This window comes from Heterocephalus glaber, unplaced genomic scaffold (assembly GCF_053883595.1).
Source record: "Heterocephalus glaber isolate CG9 unplaced genomic scaffold, H.glaber_assembly_v1.0 deba00001463, whole genome shotgun sequence".
Lineage (NCBI taxonomy): Eukaryota > Metazoa > Chordata > Mammalia > Rodentia > Bathyergidae > Heterocephalus > Heterocephalus glaber.
This window is the reverse complement of record NW_028258310.1, coordinates 8153812-8172796: the sequence shown is the minus strand read 5'-3', so window position 1 is coordinate 8172796 and position 18985 is coordinate 8153812. Positions and strand designations below refer to the sequence as shown.

The 18985-nt window shown below is 35.2% G+C and overlaps 1 protein-coding gene across 4 annotated transcripts in view; it reads right to left on the bottom strand.

The window, feature by feature from the left end:
* Window positions 1-18985, bottom strand: part of Adamts19 (ADAM metallopeptidase with thrombospondin type 1 motif 19) — a 243780-nt gene that overhangs the window by 63515 nt on the left and 161280 nt on the right. For all 4 annotated transcript variants that reach the window (XR_002398180.2, XM_021266237.2, XM_004854439.3 and 1 more), the window contains exons 12-14: window positions 10224-10354; window positions 9170-9342; window positions 985-1112 (exon numbers count right to left, since the gene is read on the bottom strand). Coding sequence is in view for 3 of the 4 variants with exons in the window: in XM_021266237.2 (XP_021121896.1) it covers window positions 985-1112; window positions 9170-9342; window positions 10224-10354 (432 nt within the window). In the remaining variant the exon portion in view is untranslated. The remainder of the gene's footprint in view (window positions 1-984; window positions 1113-9169; window positions 9343-10223; window positions 10355-18985) is intronic.

Sequence of the window (18985 nt, the reverse complement as noted above, 5' to 3'; positions counted from 1 at the left end):
TGCTTAGCAGCTTCTCAGTCTTTTTCTATTGCTGTAGCTAACATATTACAAAGTTTATATGTCTAAGTGAAAAGTTAGAAATACACATACAATCTATAGTTTAAGAAGCACATAGTTTTAAAATGAAAGTTATAAATTATATACTAAGTAGTCTTAAGTGGCCACATTTATCAAAATATGCTTGCATAAATCCAAGAGCAGAGGATGAACTACTTTGAAAAGGCAGTGCCATCTCAGTGGTGGCAGGTACCAGTATCAGTGGCACGATGGAGGTGTCAACTAATGTGACAACATAGGCTTGAGCCTTCGTTAGCCTTTACAGAGCCAGACTGGGCCACTAGCAGAAAGCTGTTCATGATGCCCTTCCTTTACTAGGTTTAGAATTCTACATTGTTTTGACGTTGTACATTTTGTGATAAAACAAGATACTCTTGTCAAATTCCAAGCTTACGGATTCCTGTGAGAACAAACGGTATGTTTTCAGTTATATCAAAAGACTGAATGAAAAATTTTAATTAAGAAGTCAAAGTCTTGAAGTATTTTAATGCCTTTAAAAGTCACAATGCATTTCAGAGAAGTTTAATGTAAGGAAGATCACCAGATTCACATAGAACTGGGCCAGGGATGTAGCTCAGTGGTACAGCACCTGCCTGGAAAGCACCAGGTGATGAGTTTGATTCTCAGAACCAAAAAAAATAATAAATAAAATATAATAATAAATAAGCCTGTAATATGCACATTTAACAATCAAAATCTCAGGTTCTTTGAGCTGGTAGTGGATTTCATGGATTACCTAGTCCAATTCTTACATTACACAAATGAAGAAGTAGACTTTCAAAATAGATAAAATTTGCTCAAGATTATAGTCAAGACTATACTCACATCTTCCGAGTCCTAGTCCAAGGCTTTCCACCATGCTATGAAGCTTCTGAACAGTCCTACAATCCTCCCTCAACATACAGTCTTTCTTGTGGAATGTCTTACCTGGCACCTGCCATTTGCACATATATCTAATCCCTGATTTCCACAAGAAGTTCCATCCATTACTTTTTCTGATAGAAGCACAGGTTGTTCTTTTCCAACAGGAGAACAAAACAAGGCGCATGGTTTATCTGCATAGAGTGATAAAAAGAGAAAAATTTACTCCATATATATTTTTATTTTAAGCTTTATTTTCCTATTGGTTATTAAATAATTCCATGGTAACTGAGTAATGTAATATTCGAATTGTTAGTTCTACAGGTAGAACTAAGATACATCCTGTACAGGTACAAGCACCCAATGATAACTGTAAACGTACTGTATACCTAAAATGTACCAATAAAAGAATTTTTTAAAATATACTAAAAGGTAACTGTGAGTATTAGATGAGCTGCAGGAAAAAAATGGGTAACCATTGAATATTACTCTCTTTAAGAAATCTGGCTTCAAATTATTTTCATAAGGTACTGTTTTACTACTTTCTGGCACAAGACCTCTGCCAAAAGCAAATCAAACATTCTACTTGAAAAATATTTTGCACAACTCAATTTTTGATCATAATTTTAAAATAATTTTCTATTGATCTTAAGTACTTATTAAAATTCTATTTTTAAATCCTGGTTAATATTTACATTATCTATGAAGTCTTTCTTAATGTATCACTTTGAAATTCCACTATGCATATGACACTTTCTAATTGAAAAACTACTAAAGGGAAAAGGAACATCTAAGATGACTAATTCTCTCTTCAGATTTTCCATTACTAGGATGTTTAAAAATATAGTACATTCCCATGATAACATCTATCATGATGTACAACTGCTGATGAGTTCAGCTAGAAATGAAACCCCCTTACTGCTTACTCAGAAACCATGTCAATATATATGACTTCTGTGTTGAGAACTGATGTTTTAGGGTGAAGAATTCTTGAATGCCTTCATCAGTCCCTTGTTGAGTAATAAGGTAGAATGTTTGCCACATAAGTTCAAAGAGTGGCAAAATATTTTTAAAGTGTTGTTTCTATTTCTAAGCATAGAAGCTACAGTATTTGGTAACACTAGTAGTATGATTATCTAAATCTGAAACTTCAGAGCAATTTCTATGCTACATTACTACTCTATTGGCTTTACACCAGGCTGGCCCTTTACTATTTATTAAGCTTGTATAAATAGAATGAAAACTAGTTTACAGTGTCTGACACTGATCTTCCCTTATGTCTTCAGTAAAGTTCCATGTATGCTGATGGCATCCTATAAATATCAAATAACAGCCAGAGGCATGGAACAGTGTATCACTTTGCAAAGAGAAGACAGAGAGTTAAATGAGCCTTCAGAATTGAACATTTCAAGTAGTTTTCACATGTGGCTTCTGAATACAATTTTGAGGAGTTGGAACAAGGCCTTTAATATGCATGGTTTTGAAATTTTCCTTTAAGATGCCATTATAAACTGCAATAAAGCACTTCAGTGTGCTCTCACACCTCAAAGTAGGTTATGTTTATTCAATAACTGCTTACTATGTCATATCTTTGGACTTAAAAACAATTGTTATAATTGTAACACTTTAAAACTGGTATATAGAATTCTTTTTCTGGAGTTTTCATTGAAGAGAAGAACAAACCAGATATATGAGTAATGTTGAAAGGAGTTAGTCTCCTAGATAATTCCACTCACATTCCAAACAAGAAGTCAGATCAAAGTCTTCATATTTTTCCTTTTATAACACACTGTCAATTTTTTGCTTAATTTAGCTTTACAGATGACATAAACATTTGACACCAATCTTCCTTCCTGGAGTGTACCCTTGAGACCACGGCACTGTGGTGATCCATGTAACACGCCAGCACTTGGCAGGCAGGCTCTGTCTTGATTTAGAAGACTCACCCTTTCCAAGATATGCATTAGGCATGGGTTTCAGCCAAATCTCAGTGCACACAGTGTGTAAAAATACTTGAATGTCTAAAGCCACACATCCCCTTTCTCCGCATGCCCACAAACTCATTGATATCCTACATGTAATTCTGCTACTAACAGATTCGTCTATCATATAAAAATAACAGATATACTCACTTGTATTTTAAGGTATCATATATTATTAAGATTTGAGACTTAAAAGAATTGTATACTTCATTTTGTTCCACAGTGTTAAAACACATAAATGCGAGTTATTATTGTGTATTGTGTTCATTCTACAGATTTAGGTGTGTAATTAATATGTGTTGCAAAATTATTAAAAATGCTAACCTGTTAAATGTAAATTAAATCTACAGTGAGATAAGTCTTTCCTCCAGTAAGAATGGCTACTATAAAAAGCTAAAGATAGCAGGGGGTGGCAAGCATGTGCACAAAAGGGAGCCATTGTATACCACTAATGGGAATGTAAGTTAGAATACTTATTACAGAAAATAGTACAAAGGTTCATCAAAAAGTTAAAAATAGAACTATAATATGATTCAACAATCCCATGGCTGAGTACATTTCCAAAGGAAATGAAATCAATATGTCGAAGAGACATCTGTACTCTCGTGTTCACTGCAGCACTATTCACAACAGTAAAGAAATAGAAGCAACCCAAGTGTTTATCAACAGATTAACCGATGAAGAAAATGTGCACTTCAGATCCATTCAGTTAGAAATGAAAAGAGTGAAATTACAACAGACCCAGGAAAAATCAAGATCATCAGTACCTACTTTGAGAACCTGTATTCTAAAAAGACGGAAAACACAGATGAAGTGGACAAATTCCTAGATATATATGAACTACCAAAGCTGATCCAAGAAGATATAAAAATTCTAAACAAACCAGTATCAGTCAATGAAATTGAAAATGTAAGTAAAAACTTACCAACAAAGAAAAGCCTAGGTCCTGATGGAGTCACTGTCAAATTCTACAAGAAATTTAGAGAAGACCTAATGCCCCTTCTTCTTTAACTCCTTAATGAAATTGAAAAGGAATCAATACTCCTAAATTCATTCCTAGAAGCAAGCATTGCCCTGATTCCAAAGGCAGAGAGGGACCCAATTGAAAAAGAGGACTACAGGAAAGTCTCCTTAATGAACATAGATACAACAATCCTCAATAAGAAACTGGAAAACAGAGTTCAGAAGATCATGAAGATCATACACCCTGACCAACTGGAATTCATCCCAGAGATGCAGGGATGGATTAGCATATGCAAATCAATTAATGAAACACACTATATCAACAGAGTCAAGAACAAACACGTTATGATCATCTCAAAGATGCATAAAAGAGATAGATGCAGCAAAAGAGTTTAACAAGGTCCACCATTAATTCATGATAAACCCTACAGAAAATTGAAATAGATTATCTTTATCTCAACCTGATGAAAGCCATATACAAAAAACCAACAGTCAACATCATACTAAATGGACAAAATCTGAAAGCTTTCACTCTAAAATCAGAAACAAAGTGCAGAAGCATTTTAATAAGATGAGATCCCAGTTGTTGATTCTTTGTGGGATTTCCCATGCTACTGAGGTTTTGTTCATAAAGTCCAGTTTTTCCTAGGAAGGATAGCCTCTTTAACAAATGATGCTGGAAAAACTGGGTTTCAACTTGCCAAAGATTAAAACTAGACCCATATCTTTCACCATGCACTAAACTAAAATAGAAATCGATCAAAGACTTAATGAAATAGAAACACTAAGTCTGCTGGAAAATAGGTTAGGTAGAACTCTTGCAAACACTGGCATAGAAAAAGATTTTATGAACAAAACCTCAGTGCCATGGGAACTATCACAAAGAATTAACAACTGTGATTTCATGTTATTAAAAAGATTTTGCACAGCAATAGAAACCACTAACAGAGTGAAGAGACAACCCACAATGTGGAGAAAAAATTTTACCAGCTGTTCTTCAGACAAAGTACTACTATCTAGAATATATAAAGAACTCAAAAAAAGTAAGGACCTCCTCCCCCAAATTTAAATACCCAATCCAAAATTGGGCTTCTGAAATGAATAGAGATTCTCAGATGAAGTAGAAACAGCAAATGAAAACATGTTCGACATCCCTGGTCATTCATGAGATGCAAATGAAAATGACACTGAGATTCCTTCTCGCTCCAGAAAGAATGACTACTATCAAGAAATCAACCAATAACAAATGCTGTTGAGGCTGTGGGGAAAAACGAACTCTTCTCCACTGTTGGTGGGAGTATAGACTGGTGCAATGACTGTGGAGATCAATCTGGAGATTCCTCAAAAAACTAAAATTAGAGGTTCCATTTGATCCAGCTATCCCCCTTCTTGATGTCTTCCCAAAAGAATTAAAAGCTTTGTACCGTAGTGATATAAGTATGCCCATGTTTATAGCACCAGAGTTTGTAATAGCTAAATCTCACAAACAGCTGAAATGTCCATCAACTGGTGTTTGGATAAAGAAGATGTGGTTCTTTTATAAAATGGAGTGCTACTCAGGTATAAAGAAAGATAAACTAGAGGCATTTATAGCTAAATAAATGCACCTTGAGACCATATTCTTAAATGAAATAAGTGGGACAAATGTGTAAATAACAAATAGTTTCTCTGGTGTGAGTGCAAATCAGGACTGAAATGTATAACAGATATTATAAAATAGGAATAAAGTATTCAAAGGGGAAGGGGAACTAAGGAGGGCCGGGGGAAGGAAAGAAGAGAAAGAAAAAATAAGAAAAGAAGGAAATAATGGAAACAAGCTTCTGTAAATAGGGAGGGATGGAAGGGTGGAAGGGAGGGAAGGGGAATGGGGAAAAACTTAGAATCAAGATATACCATATTCAGGTACAAATTCTCAAAGATGAATGTGATCATAATGTTCACCTAAATTGTACCAATAACTCAGTGAATTGAAAAAAGGAAATGTGCATAAATACACAATGGAATATAATTCAGCAATAGTAGAGAAGAAAATGCTGATATTTGCAACAACACTGAAGAAACTGAAGAATGTTATGTTAAGCGAAATAAGCTAGACACAGGCAGGCACAATCCTACTCATATGTGCAATATAAAATGGTTGATCTCATAGGAGTTGAAAGAAGAATATTGGTTACCAGAGCCCATGGAGAGTGGGGAAGAGAGAAGAATGGAAAAAGATTTATGAATATGCAATAGGTTACAATTATATAGGAGCAAGAAGTTCTGGTGTATCATTGTACAACAAAGTGATCATACATAGCAATAATGTAATACATATTTCAAGAAGCTAGAAGGAAGGAAGGATTTTGAAAATTTTTACCACAGACAGTATTAGAAGAAACAGATATGTTGAACTTGATTTGAACATTACACAATATATAAATATATCTAAACATCACATGGTACCCTATAAATATGTACAATTTGGTGTTTTTATGAATAAGTTTAAAACAAATTCAACTAATCATGCTAATCCTTTGGTTATAAAGCTCTTATAAATCACTGATTTTAAACATTGCTTTATATGAGTCAGAGTTTCTTTGTAATTTTCAGTAGCTTTAATATTCTAAGTAGATCCCCATTAATTCTGATTTTCTTTTAATTTAGAGAAAAGATATTTCCAACACTTCACATGAGTAAGCAGGTCCCAAGTGAATTTAATATTATTAAATCTCACAGCCAGTTACAAGTAGATATAGAATTAACACTCAAATAATCAAATGATGATTTCCATGGTGTGAATAGTCATACTGATTATATTTTTACAATAAAAAATATTGACAATATGTTTAAATTTATGGAACCGATATTCATCAGAAATTTAATATGCACCAGAGACTATGCTAGGAGAACATACTAGAAGGAAACTGATACAATGAAATGTGTTATTATAGATTACATATAGCCTACTGAGAAGAGGTACATACCCAATTTAGAGGATCTGGGGACATTTTTTACTAGAGAAATTGATATAGACTGAGTCCAAAAAGCATAATCAAAAGTTTTGAGGTAAGTAAATAGGGAGAGAAATCAAAGCTCAAAAACAAAAGGGCATTATTACTTAGAAACCTACTGGTACAAAGTCTCAGAAAAAGAGTGAGCATCTATCCGAGGGGTGCAGTGGAATTTGGCCTGTCTGTATCAAAGACTAAAAAAGGAGTGATGGAGTCAGTGAAGAGGTTAAAGCAGCAGGCCACAAAATGTCCTTCTATGCAGATGATCTAGGTTGTGCAAATGAAAAGTTAGTGTCACCTTCACTGACATAGGAGACACTACAAAAGATGAACTGTACATTGCCAGGAATGGTTAAGACCATAAATATGGTCTTGAAAGTTTAGATACCCAAGTATCACTTCATTTGGGCAGTTGTGCATTCAAGTTTGGAGCTAAAAGGAAAAATCTGGCTGAAGACATAAATTCATGTGATAGCCACATATTTGAAGGCACAGGAACAGATGAGATCACCTCGGAAGAAATGTAGAATGAAAACAGAGTAACATCTGGAATACCCAGGAGAACGTGTCAGAGATATGGTAAGGAGGGCGATTTGCTTCTGTGTCCTGCAAATCAAAGCACTCAAGTGTTTCCAGAAGGAAGGTATGACCACTCAGGTAAATGGGTCTGTGAGTCAAGCAAAAGAGGAGAGAAAAGCATTCATTAGTCCCAGTTTCCAAGTGACTTCCTAATGACAATAGGGAGGGCTGTGTTAGTACAATCCAGCTTGAAGGTAAGAAAGAGGGATGGAACCTCACAACTCTCTGAAAATAGTGGATGTGAGGAGAGAAATGCATGAATCCCCACCTCAAGGTGCTATGAGCTTGAGGGAAGATTTGCATGTTTTAGTGGAAGAATTCTGAGCATGTTTTAAAGTTACTGTGAATGATCAAAAACAGGAGGGATTCAAGGTATAAGAAAAAGCAGAGGTGATCAAAGCATATATGAAAGAGAAAGATAGGATGCCATCTGGGGTATAGTTGGAGGACTGAACTTAGGAAGAGGAATTACAATTCTGCTATACGGTAAAAAACAGATAAACATGTCAATAGAGAGATTTGACCATAAGTGGTTGATATCAGGAACACAAGCTGGTAATCATCTGATGGCTTTTTAAAAACCCATGGGGGAGTCAGATAATTTGTCATCTTGTGTGTATGTTTCCATTGCTGCTCAAGGGCTTAAACAGAGGGAAGGGTTTTATCACAAGGGGCCATTGAAATTGAGAACAAATGGTGTTTAGGTTATTGACAGGCATGTTACTGGAATGATGGGAATCATAATCCAAATGACTAAGTGGGGGCTATGAACTAGAGACAAGTGGCACAATAGCCAATACAATTAGAAAATCCACCATGAATTTTGGCAACTGTAACTCAAACCTCTAGTCCACTCACCATTGGAAAGTATTACCATTTTTAACCCATGAGGCACCATATGATTTTCATGAAATCCTTATTTTGAAATAATTATAGATTTATAGTCATTTGCAAAATTAGTAAAGAGAAGTCCTACACTTTTCATGTAGTTTCTCCAATGCTTTTACCTCCATATCTACCTCATAATAGCAAATGCAGGAAACTGGCATTTCTTCATGTACAGTAGTTCTATGCCATTTTGTCACATGTGTAGATTTGTGTAATCACTGCCTCAGTCAAGATGCTAAACTATTCCCTTTATAGTAATGCCCGTCCCTGTCCTCCACACTATCTTAATCCCTGGAAACAACTAATCTTTTTCTATCTCTGCAATGTTTTCAATTCAAAGTATTATCCTCATGGAATTATACAACATGCGTCCTTCTGACATAGGTATTTTTCACTCAGCATAATGCTCTGAGATTCATTATGTTGCTGCATAAATCAATAGTTCTTTGTAATGGAGCAGTATTCCATTGTTCAGGTATATAATTACTACATTGTATGTTAAATGTGTATTTAGTCATATAAGAAACTGCCAGCCTATTTTTCCAAAGTGGCTGCATCATTTTATTTTCCCACAGCAATGTTTGAAAGATCCTATTTATCCTCATCTCCACCAGCACTTATTGTTACAATTATTTTAGTTTTTCTAATAGATATGTATAATATCTCACTATGTTTCTAACATATATATTTTTTAATGCTTCAAGTTGTTAGAAGCTGGTAAAGGTAGAAAAGATAAATTTTACAAATATCTAGAAAATAATCTTTATAATAACACTACTGTTATAAAATACTTTGCAAACCTAGAAATGCATTTAATTAAGGTGGTGTTGCGCTGGTTGGTCATACCTTCATCCAAGACAGCTTGCCACTGAAGCACATGCTTTGGGTGCGAAGTTCTAACACTATAGGCCTGACATTGCCAGTCTCTGAATCCAGGCAAACCTGCAGGACAAGGTGGATTCTCACAAATTCTGTATTGTTTTCTGGGACCATTACAATCCCTTGCTTCAGAACCCAGCCTAGAAAAGATAGTACAAATAATCAATTTTACTTTTAAAAAAAAAACCAATTTACAAAATTTTAAAAACTATTATATTAATAGCATATGATCCTTATGTTAAAATCTACTTTTGAAAGATTGGGTACATTAAAAAGAAAGTAGGAAATCCATGTTTATTTTTTAAAAATATTTTTTAATGTTTGATCAATTTATCTTCCAAAATACATGAGGAATCAGAGCCAACTTACTATGGAAAATAACCTATAAGAGCATAGGGCAGACTTTGAGGGTCAAACAGAAAGCTTGAAATTCCCATAAGAAGTATGGTTCTTAGAATTCTTAAATAGGATTTGAAACAAATTCTTTAAAACTACTTGTGACTGAACTGTATCATTGACAGACAATGTCAAAGCATCCAGGCTGAACTGACTTCTTCACTTTCCCAGAACCTCTCTGGAGTGATAGCCTGAACAGACTGATGTTATAATAATCCCTGTCTGTATGTGTTCAGCATGTTTTTGATTAGTCTTAGCTTTTATTGCTCTCAGTTATGTTCTCATTCTTTGTCTCTCTGGAGTCCTGTCATCTCCTATTCTCACAGTTTCTTTAATGGTCACCTAGCTTTTAAAATATATATCTCCCTGCTTACTTAAATACAAGATTGAATTTATCCAAAAATCACCATTTGAATCTTTTTTTATTATTAGAAGATCTCAATTCTATTTTCTTCTTAAAAGTTAGTTTCTATGTAAAACAGGTAGTTTGAGGAACTCCGCTTTTTCCCAAAGTGGATTAGGGTTTGAGTGGCTTCTTGTACTTCATAAGATAGCTTATTGTTACAATGTTTGCATTTCTAAACTGAAGAAAAAATGTCCTCCCACATGCAGGCACTTGGTTTACCCTGGACATCTGCGCTCTCGACTGCTGGTCCCAGCACTACAGGTCCGGCTACAGGAACTCCACATGCTCCACTCTCCAGCCAGATGTTCAGGTGCTGAGGTCCTGCTGGTACACTCGCCAGCCTTACACCACTATTCCAAAAGTTATGTCTTAGGTGAACAAATCAGGGCACAACTAAAAATCATTCACTGGTCTATGTAGTCACTGGAATTAATGCAAGCAAATTATGTCTGCATACAGCCCAAAATATGTGGAATGAAAAAAAAGACCGAAAGTAAGTTTGCACTTGCTTTTTGTCCTTGTAATATAATGCTCAAGTTCCAGAATTAAGTAAGTCTTGTCATGAAAGCAGCCCACAGACACTTATTTTGTAACACAGCATTCAGTATTTGTCATGGAGATAGGATGAAGAGGATGGAGAGGAGATTTCAGGCTGTACAAACACAAAAACTGACACATTCTGAGAAATGAATAATTTAGAAGGACAAAAGTAAGTCCTTCTAGAACTAAACTGAAGCAGGGATTTCAGTAAATGTAGCAGTTTTGATTTTTAATGTTAGTGAATGAGGGTATTATCTTTCCTTGTAACCATGAGGCTGATAGAATTTTAGCACCATCCTATATACTTCGTTTTTCCTGAAAGAATTTCCACCAAGTTCATGCATAAACATTACAGCAAAACCTTCTTTTGAAAGTCAAGGTGTTTGAAAGACTTGAGAATTTACACTGAAATTCTATCATTTCATTCTAGTTAATCTGTAACTCATGCAGCATCTATTAACTGGGAAAATTAGCTAAGACAGATATCATGCAAAAAGAAAAGGGAGTGTAATCACTATCTTTTAAATTTTTATTTCTTTTTCAGTGACTCAAAACAAAAGTAGTAAGAAAGATTGTTTCTATGGTCATCAAAGAATGGTTGCCAGGACTATGCAGACAGGAGTTTGATAACCTCTCTTTATTTCTGAAAATCAAACAGATGATGGTCACAGAAGACATGCTAAATGTAACAATAATCACGTTGAAAGTAAGTAAAAATTAGTGATTGTAAAATAATATGGTGGAGCAACTTGATTCTCCTAACCATGAATGATTTTTTGTACTTAATAGCAATAATATTTAAAAACGATTGTGAGAAAAAATTGCAGCAATGCTCTGAAACTTACCTCATTTTTTCTCAAGGTGTGAATGAAATCCTATTTACCGAATACATATTTTTTATGGTTTGAATGAATCATTCAGCACAATAAATAAGGATTTAATAGAAGTTAACTGTAATCAAAAACCTCACAAACCAGCCGCCAGCTTAGCCAAGCAGTCACCTAGAACAACAGATACCACCCCCCCACCACCACCTCTGGGCTCTTGGCTGTGCAGCTACTTGGTTCCACACTACAGAGGCATAGGGAGACATAAAGGCTATTGTCCTGAGCTGCAGAAGTGAACAACAGAGAGAGGGCCTCTCTCAGGCTCCTTGATGAAAACTGAAGCCCACTGGAAAAGTGAAGAGAATCTCTGCAATAAAGGCACAATGGACCACCGAACTTGGTAAGTTGGAGGGATCATCACCTCCCATCAGAACCTGGACTATCTTCAGGGGAAGGGAAGCTGGAACCTGCAGGAGAACCTTGCAGAGTTCAACCCTGCAGGAGGACAAGGAGCTCTACTTGGGACTTGCAGTCAGAAATCTGCCAGAATCTCACAGGTGTGTGACTGGCTTGCAGAGACTCATTGACTTACAACTGCACACTGCTGCCCACATTGTCTATTGTGAGAGCAGAAACATACCCTGAAGGAGACCCTTCATTTTTATCTTTTATTTATTTTCAAAATTACCACTTTTTTTTTGCTCTTATTTTTAATTTTTTTCTTCTTTTTCTACTCTTAAACTTTTTCTTTTTCTCTTTTTTCTTTTTCTCTCTCTCTTTCTCTCTCCCTAACTCCCTTGCTGTCCCACATTATTCTTCATCTCCCTTTGTGTTCCTGTTCTGGCCCTAATTCATGTTTCTTCTTTATTTTTCTTTTCTTCTCTTTCCTACTCTCACCTGTGCCCTCTGGCCTCACTGCTAACCTTCCCATATCCTTCTACCTACCAATTTCTCCTCCCCAACTCCTTCTAACTCCCTATCCCAAAGGGTAAAGTTCCTATTTTGAAGAGTTTATTCACTATAAACATATGTTGGGTTGGTCCTTGAGCTTGATTTAATTCACACAGTTAAAGGTGACAGATTAATAACTAACACAAATTGTTATTTTCTAAGAGGTACTTGATGCTATTGTGTTGCTGACTGTATCACTTTGGCAAAGGTACTGTGATTGATCTACTCAGTTATCCTTCCTAGTATAAAGAAAATGAGCCAGGAGAGACTCAAAACCTAAAGAACACCTATATCTGGAAGACACCTCTGAGAAGCAATCATTCCATAAGGATTCTGAATACATCAACAAAGATACTTACAATAAGCAACTTTGTAGTATCAACCCAGGAACTAAACCAAGGACAGTACCAAAAACAAAAATGAGAAGACATTTAAGCAAGGCACAAACTCAGACTTCCACCCCACAGAAAGCAAATACTGGGGGAAACGAGGTGGAAAAGTCTGACAGGCAACCACCTGGACATCCTGAACTGATAGCACAGGAAGTAACAACAGATGAATGAGGCTCTAGAGAAATTCAAAGCAGAAATAACCTCCCAGATAATGATAGAGATGGTGAGCAGAGTGAAAGACATGATTAGAGGCTCTAGAACAGAAAATGATAAAAAAAAAACAGATGAGCTCAGAAACATGGTGGAAGCCATGAATGCCCAGCATAAGAAAGAAATGGAAACCATGATCACCCAATATAAGAAAGAAATGCAATCCATGAAACAGATTCAAACAGATATTCAGGAGATTAAAAACTCCATTGAAAGCATGCACAACAGATCAGGGGAATCTGAAGAGAGAATATCAGATATAGAAGACAGGACTGTGGTTAAGGACCATGAAAACAGAGATTTCTTAAAAATAGTAAGGTACAATGAGAAATCAATCTAACAGCTGCTAGATGATGCAAAGAAGAACAACATAAGACTGATAGGAGTCCACACACACACAAAAAGAAAGTACAATTGACATAAAAAACTGTTCACAGAAGTAATAGTAGGAAACTTCCCAGACAGAGGTGGAGAATTGGACATACAGATAAGTGAGGCATATAGAACTCCAACTAGCCATGATCAAAAAAAATCTACACCTAGACATATAATAATCAAGATCCCAGAAACCCAACAGAAGAACAAAATCCTACAAGCAATTGGAGAAAAGAAACAAATCACCTACAAAGGAAAGTCTATCAGAATCATGGCAGATTTTTCAACACAAACCCTCAAATCAAGGAGAGCCTGGAGTGAAGTATTTCAAGCCCTAAAAGAAAATAACTTCCAACCTAGACTGTTGTATCCTGCAAAATTATCTTTCAAAATCGATGGGGAAATTAGATACTTCCATGACAAAGAATACCTGAGAAATTTCATGAGCACCAAACTAGGATTCCAAACAATTTTAACCAATATCCTAGAAAAAGACAATGAAGGTCACAACTCCATGAGACCCAACAGAGGGAAACCACCAGACAAGGTGAGAAACTAAAGGGAAAGGGGGAAAAATAAAAAAATAAAAGAGCCAACAACAGCCAAACATCATGACAAGGATGAGTCAATATCTATCAAATATAACTATCAATGTTAATGACCTCAATTCACCAATCAAAAGAAATAGACTGACAGAATGGATTAAGAAGCAAAATCCAACAATATGCCGTATACAAGAAACACACCTAACTCAAAAGGAAATTCATAGACTGAAAGTAAAAGGATGGAAAACACTTCTCCAAGCCACAGGAACCCAGAAAAAAAGCAAGTGTAGCAATCTTATTTGCAGACAAAGTAGATTTCAAACCAAAATTAAGAGACACAAAGGTGATCACTACATCCTTGTGAAGGGAAAAGTTGAAGAGGAAGAGACAACAATCATAAATATATATGTCCCAAATATGAATGCCTCCAACTATACAAAACAAATATTAATCACCATGAAAAACCAAATAAGCACTAATACAATTGTAGTGGGGGACCTCAATACCCCACTATCGCAAATAGATCAACTAGACAAAAAATGAACAACAAAATTCTAAAACTGAACCAAGCTATTGAACAAATGGACTTAATAGATGTTTACAGAGTGTTCCACCCCACAAAATGAGAATACACATTCTTTTCAGCTGCCCGCAGGTCATTCTCCAAACTAGATCACATGCTAGCTCATAGGGCAAATCTAAGAAAATGTAAAAGAATTCAAGTTATCTCCTGTATATTATCAGACCATAGAGCAATAAAATTAGAGATCAATAACATAAGAAACTGCAAAACTCCCACAAACACATAGGGATTAAATAACACCCTCGTGAACAACCAATGGGTCACAGAGAAAATTAAAGAAGAAATTAGACAGTTTCTTCAAGTAAATGATAATGCCAGTACAATATACAGGATTCTACGGGACACCATGAATGCAGTTCTACACAGGAAATTCATAGCAGTGAACACTCATATTAGGAAAAGAGAGAACTCAAATAAACAACCTAATGCAGAGCCTCAAGCTCCTAGAAAAAGAAGAGCATAACAAATCCAAAGCTCATAAAAGAAAGGAAATTATAAAGATCAGAGCAGAAATAAATGCAATAGAGACTAAGAGAATGATACAAAAAAATCAATGAATCAAAGAGTTGGTTTTTCAAAAGAATAAATAAAATCAATAAACCTTTAGCCAACCTTATCAAAAAAAGGAAAGAAAAGGCCCAAATCCATGTGACTAAGAATGAAAAAGGTGAAGCCACATCAGATCCAGCAGAAATCCAGAGGATCATCAATACCTACTTTGAGAACCTGTACTCTAATAAAATGGAAAACACAGAAGAAATGGACAGATTCCTAGATACATACAAATTGTCAAAGTTAAATGAAGAAGATATAGAAATTCTAAACACCCCAATAACAATGAGTGAAATTGAAAATGCAATTGAAAAACTACCAACAAAGAAGAGCCCAGGTCCTGATGGCTTCACTGCTGAATTCTACAAAACATTTAAAGAAGAACTATTGCCAGTACTCTTTAAACTCATCAATGAATTTGAAAGGGAAACAAGGCTTCCAAATTCATTCCTGGAAGCAAGTATTACTTTGATTCTAAAACCAGGGAAAGATCCAACCCAAAAAGAGAACTACAAGCCAATCTCCCTAATGAACATAGATGTAAAAATCCTCAATAAGATACTGGCAACAATACAGAGGGTCATCATGAGCATCATACACCCTGACCAAGTCAGATGTGTTCCAGGGATGCAAGGATGGTTTGACATTCATAAATCAATAAATGTAATACACTCTATTAACAGAGTCAAGGACAAAAACCATATGATCATCTCAATAGACGCAGAAAAGGCATTCAACAAAATCCAACACTCATTCATGATAAAAGCCCTACAGAAATTTGGAATAGAATGTCTTTATCTCAACCTGATTAAGGTTATCTATGAAAACCCAAAAGCCAACATCATACGAAATGGTCAAAAACTGAAAACTTTCATGCTAAAATCAGGAACAAGACAAGGATGGCCACTATCATCACTCCCGCTAAATATTTTTCTGGAAACATTAGCCATAGCAATTAGACAAGAGAAAGAAATAAAAGGAATAAAGATAGGAAAGGAAGAAGTTAAACTGTCCTTATTTGCTGATATGACACTTTACATAGAAGACCCAAAAAACTCTACCAAAATACTTCTAGACTTAATTGACAGATTCAGTAGAGTAGCTGGATATAAGATCAACACTCAAAAAACAATAGCCTTCTTATATATACATAACAGACTCACTGAGATAGAAATTAGGGAAATAATTCCTTTTACAATAGAATCCAAAAAAATGAAATATCTAGGAATCAATCTAACAAAGGAAGCAAAAGACCTCTACATTGAAAACTACAGTACTCTGAAAAAGGAGATCAAGGAGAATATAAGAAAATGGAAAGACATCCTTTGTTCCTGGGTAGGAAGAACCAATATAGTGAAAATGGCCATACTTCCAAAACTATTATATAGATTTAATGCAATGCTGATTGAAATTCCAAAAATATACTTCACAGAACTAGAGAAAACAATCCAAAAATTCATTTGGAACCAGAAGAGACCTAGAATAGCAAAAGCAATTTTAGGCAACAGAGACATGGCAGGGGTTTTCACAATCCCCAACTTGAAACTATGCTACAAAGCTACTGTGATAAAAACAGCATGTTACTTGCAAAAAACAAGACCCAAGGATCAGTGGAATAGATTAGAAGATGCAGAAACAACTCCAGACATACTCAGCCACCTCATCTTTGACAAAGGAGCCAACCACCCTCATTGGAGGAAAGATAGCCTATTTAATAAATGGTGTTTGAAAAACTAGGTTTCAACCTGCCAAAGATTAAAACTATTCCCATACCTATCACCATGCACTAAACTAAGATCAAAGTGGATTAAAGATCTAAACATTAAGACAGAAACACTAAACTTGCTGGAAGATAAGTTAGGTAGTACTCTTGAAGACATTGGCATAGGAAAAGACTTTATGAACCAAACCTCAGTAGCATGGGAAATCCCACAAAGAATCAACAACTGGGATGTCATCTTATTAAAAAGCTTCTGCACTACAAGAGAAACCACCAAGATAGCTAAGAGACAACCTACAATGTGGGAAAAAATTTTTAGCAGCTGTACCTTAGACAAAGGACTACTAGAAAATATAAAGAACTTAAAAAAAAAAAATCAGACTCCCAAATTCAAGGACCCAATTCAAAAATGGGCATCTGAAATGAACAGACATTTCTCAGACAAAGAAGTAAAAGCAGCAAATAAACATATGAAAAAAGGTTCAACATCACTTGTCATTCCAGAGATGCAGATGAACACAACACTGAGATTCCACCTCACTCTGGAAAGAATGGCTGCTATCAAGAAATCAACCATTAACAAATGCTGGCAAGGGTGTGGGGAGAAAGGTACCCTTCTCCGTTGTTGGTGGGAATGCAAACTGGTGCAACCACTGTGGAAATCAATATGGAGATACCTGAAAGAACTAGGGTTGGAGGTCCCATTTGACACAGATATCCCCCTGCTGGGTATCTTACCCAAAAGTATTAAAAGAATCATATCACAGCGATATATGTGCACCCATGTTTATAGCGGCACAGTTTGTAATAGCTAAAGCTTGGAAGTAGACCAAATGCCCATTAACTGGAAACTGGATTAAGAAGAAGTGGTTTTTTTTAATAAAATGGTGTACTACTCAGCCATAAAGAATGAGACACTAGAGTCATTTATAGCTAAATGGATGCATATTGAGGCCATACTCTTAAGTGAAATAAATAGGACACACGTGTAAATACCGAATAGTTTCTCTAGTATGAGAAACTGAGAGTGTAAATAAGGATTAAAATGATTAAAATGAATAATTGATAATTTGAAATAGGAAGAAAAGACCCAAAGGGGTAGTGGTGGGAGGGAAAGGGGAAAGGAAAGAAGGGAAAGAAAATATTATAAGAAAAGCAAAGAATGGAAACAAAGTCTGTGTAAATAGGGAAGGGTGGAGGGGGTGAAGGGTACACAGGTAATGAGGAAAAAATAAGAACCAAGATACATCATGTACAGGTACAAGCAACCAACAATAAATGTAAACGTATTGTATACCTAAAATGTACCAATAAAAGAATTTAAGGAAAAAAAACCTCACAAAACTTCTGTTCAGTCTGACCATTATTTATCATTAAATATCTTCAATTAAAGTTTATTTTGAAAAGTTTTTTTCATTTTTGTTTTTAAAGAGAGAACTTAGAAAATGATATTGTATCATTTTATTTGAACTCAGTTAATTTTTTATCCAATAAAATAAACAATCCCTGTAAATTTTTTCTAATTATATCAAAATTTAAACTCAAACTTCTTTGCATACAAGAAGCTTTAAATTTAAACTTGAAAAAATAAAATCTCAATATCTCATACTGTATCAACATGCTAAAATCTCCATTAAATAAACTGGAATTTTCTAGAAAGTTCCAGTCTAAAATTTGGAAGAGAGGGAATAGTAGTCATGTGAAAGTTTTACATAATTTACTGGTTATAAGGCCTTAACCATGTTATGTCATACATTTTTGGAAAAACATTCACTGTGAAAGCTGTCAAACTGCAATTGATTATGGTGTTTTGGCCTTCTTGATGGATGTTTATTTTCTCAGAGTGGTCCTTGTCCAGTTAGCACCAAGGTGGCATTGAAAGGCTAGGCTAGAATTCATAACAAATTAAAAAATTGTCCCAGAAGGATCGGGATCTAGACGTGTACATATTTAAACTAGATCACATATGGCAGTTGAAGAAAAATAGAAACATACATAAGCCCATATGCCCACACAAAACAGTGAAATGTAAAGAACAATTGCATAAAATTTAAAGTTTGTCAACTTGGAGTTAAACTATCGGGACCCGACTTTCTGTCTTCTAGGTGTGCTTCAACATTGAGGAGTACTAAACGTTTTTGTTTGAATTATTATATCATATATTCCACTGGATTTGTATACAAAATAAACTTAATGATGTTTTCCAGAAGTTTGCTAACATCATGTTTTCTATCATATATTTCTATATTTTTTAGGCTCAAGAAGTATCACACATGGTTTAAAAAT